The sequence below is a fragment of the Charadrius vociferus genome, unplaced genomic scaffold (genome assembly GCF_000708025.1).
Source record: "Charadrius vociferus isolate BGI_N301 unplaced genomic scaffold, ASM70802v2 scaffold109, whole genome shotgun sequence".
Taxonomy (NCBI): Eukaryota; Metazoa; Chordata; class Aves; order Charadriiformes; family Charadriidae; genus Charadrius; species Charadrius vociferus.
This window is the reverse complement of record NW_009650060.1, coordinates 1,668,985-1,670,956: the sequence shown is the minus strand read 5'-3', so window position 1 is coordinate 1,670,956 and position 1,972 is coordinate 1,668,985. Positions and strand designations below refer to the sequence as shown.

At 45.4% G+C, this 1,972-nt stretch overlaps 1 protein-coding gene across 1 annotated transcript in view; it reads left to right on the top strand.

Moving 5' to 3' along the window:
• The first annotated feature begins 335 nt into the window (after positions 1–335).
• Positions 336–1,972, top strand: part of KYNU (kynureninase) — a 59,526-nt gene continuing 57,889 nt past the window's right edge. Inside the window, exon 1 of the mRNA XM_009891703.1 lies at positions 336–504. Within this exon, the coding sequence (XP_009890005.1) occupies positions 336–504 (169 nt within the window). The remainder of the gene's footprint in view (positions 505–1,972) is intronic.

The window sequence follows — 1,972 nt, the reverse complement described above, 5'->3', positions numbered from 1 at the left end:
TGTGAATGACACTTCAATATGTGTAACTGCCATCGGTCTGCTGGGAGAACTTAGAAGCTGCTGATATAACTTAAAAAGGGAAGAGTATTGTATCTATAGAGGGGAAAAAAAAAGCTCTTTGGGGTTACAGCAATATGTTGCATTGGAAGTACCTGAATTGATCAGTTTTACCATTCTATTCAAACACTTCACTTCTTAAAAGCTTTAAAACAAGTAAGTTTGGGTCTCGAATGATGCAGCTTTAGTGGCTGCTTATCAGCTCCTCGTGAATATGCACGCGGCAGAAGCTAAACTGTGGCATTTTTCATTTTAAGGTGAAATTGAATGACCTGAAAATGGATCCATCTTCTCCTGTGTTACCAGCAACCGTTTTAGAGCAAACTGCCTTGCGGTTAGGCTGCAGCCCCACAGACAAGAAACTCGCTCTTCGCTTAGATGAAGAAGATGAGTTAAAGCATCTTCGTGAATGTTTCTGTATCCCAAAAGTCAAGGATCTACCTCCAAGTGAGAATTATAATTATGGTGGGGGGGAAGGGTGGGGCTTCACATCTTTATGTGTTTACCGCAAATCTTTGGAAATCGCTGTCACTTATGAGATAATTGAGCAATCGCAGTCATATCTGAGCACAGTACATCCCTGATGTTGCTAAATCAATCCATCAGCTTATTCTAGCACCAAAAGCTTTATGCTCTCATTCCCATCCTGAATAAAATGCGAGGATGCAGTACTTACGCGGTGCTTATGCTGTCAGTCAGCTGCTTTGAACAATATAGTGACTGATTGAAAATTATAGGCAGAAGCATTTCTGTCTAATGGTTTGAAACAGCAATGTCGCTTACGATAGTTCAGAGCAGTTGCTTCCTTGGTATAATATAGTATTATCTATCTAGTTACAATTATTTTAGTTAATGAAAGAAATGGTACGTATATTATATTAACATTTATGCCTTACTGCTGGGAGTAGAGATGATGTTCTTCCTGAAGCCAAATGGAAGACTGTGACTTAGAAAAAATAATTGATCTGAGCAAATAATTCATAATGAAATCTTTTATTTGTAGATCTTTCCCACTTCCCTCGTGAATTGCCTACAAATAGATAACCGCACATGGCTTCAACGTAGCCATGCAAAATGCTTCTCAAAATTTTTCTGCTTCGTTCCTGGTCTGTAGGTTGTTTCAGGGAGCCTGTGGCCATGGAGAGGACCTGGTGTGCAGGCAGGGAGGCAAGGAGGGCTGTGCAGCAGGGCTGGCCAGCTGAGAGGGAAGCATTTTGAGGAACCTAATGAAATTCAACAAGGGCAAGTGTAGGGTACTGCATCTGGGGAGGAATAACCCCATGCATCAGTACAGGTTGGGGGCTGACCTCCTGGAGAGCAGCTCTGTGGAACGGGACCTGAGAGTCCTGGTGGACAACAGGATGACCATGAGCCAGCAATGTGCCCCAGTGGCCAAGAGTGGCATCCTGGATGCAAATGGCATCCTGGGGTGCATCAAGAAGAGTGTGGCCAGCAGGTCAAAGGAGGTCATCTTCCCCCTCTACTCTGCCCTGGGGAGGCCACATCTGGAGTACTGCGTCCAGTTCTGGGCTCCCTGGTTTAAGAAGGACAGGAACTGCTGGAGAGGGTCCAGCAAAGGGCTACAAAGATGATGAGGGGATTGGAACATCTCTCTTATGAGGAAAGGCTGAGGGACTTGGGGCTTTTTAGTCTAGAGAAAAGATGACTGAGGGGGGATCTTATCAATGCTTATCAATACTTAAAGGGAGGGTGCCAGGGAGATGGGAGCAGTCTTTTTTCAGTGGTGCCCAGTGATAGGACAAGAGGTAACGGGGACCAACTTGAACATAGGAAGTTCCATCTAAACATGAGGAGGAACTTCTTTGCTGTGAGGGTGGCAGAGCACTGGCACAGGCTGCCCAGAGAGGGGGTGGAGTCTCCCACTCTGGAGCCCTTCCAAACCCGCCCGGAAGCT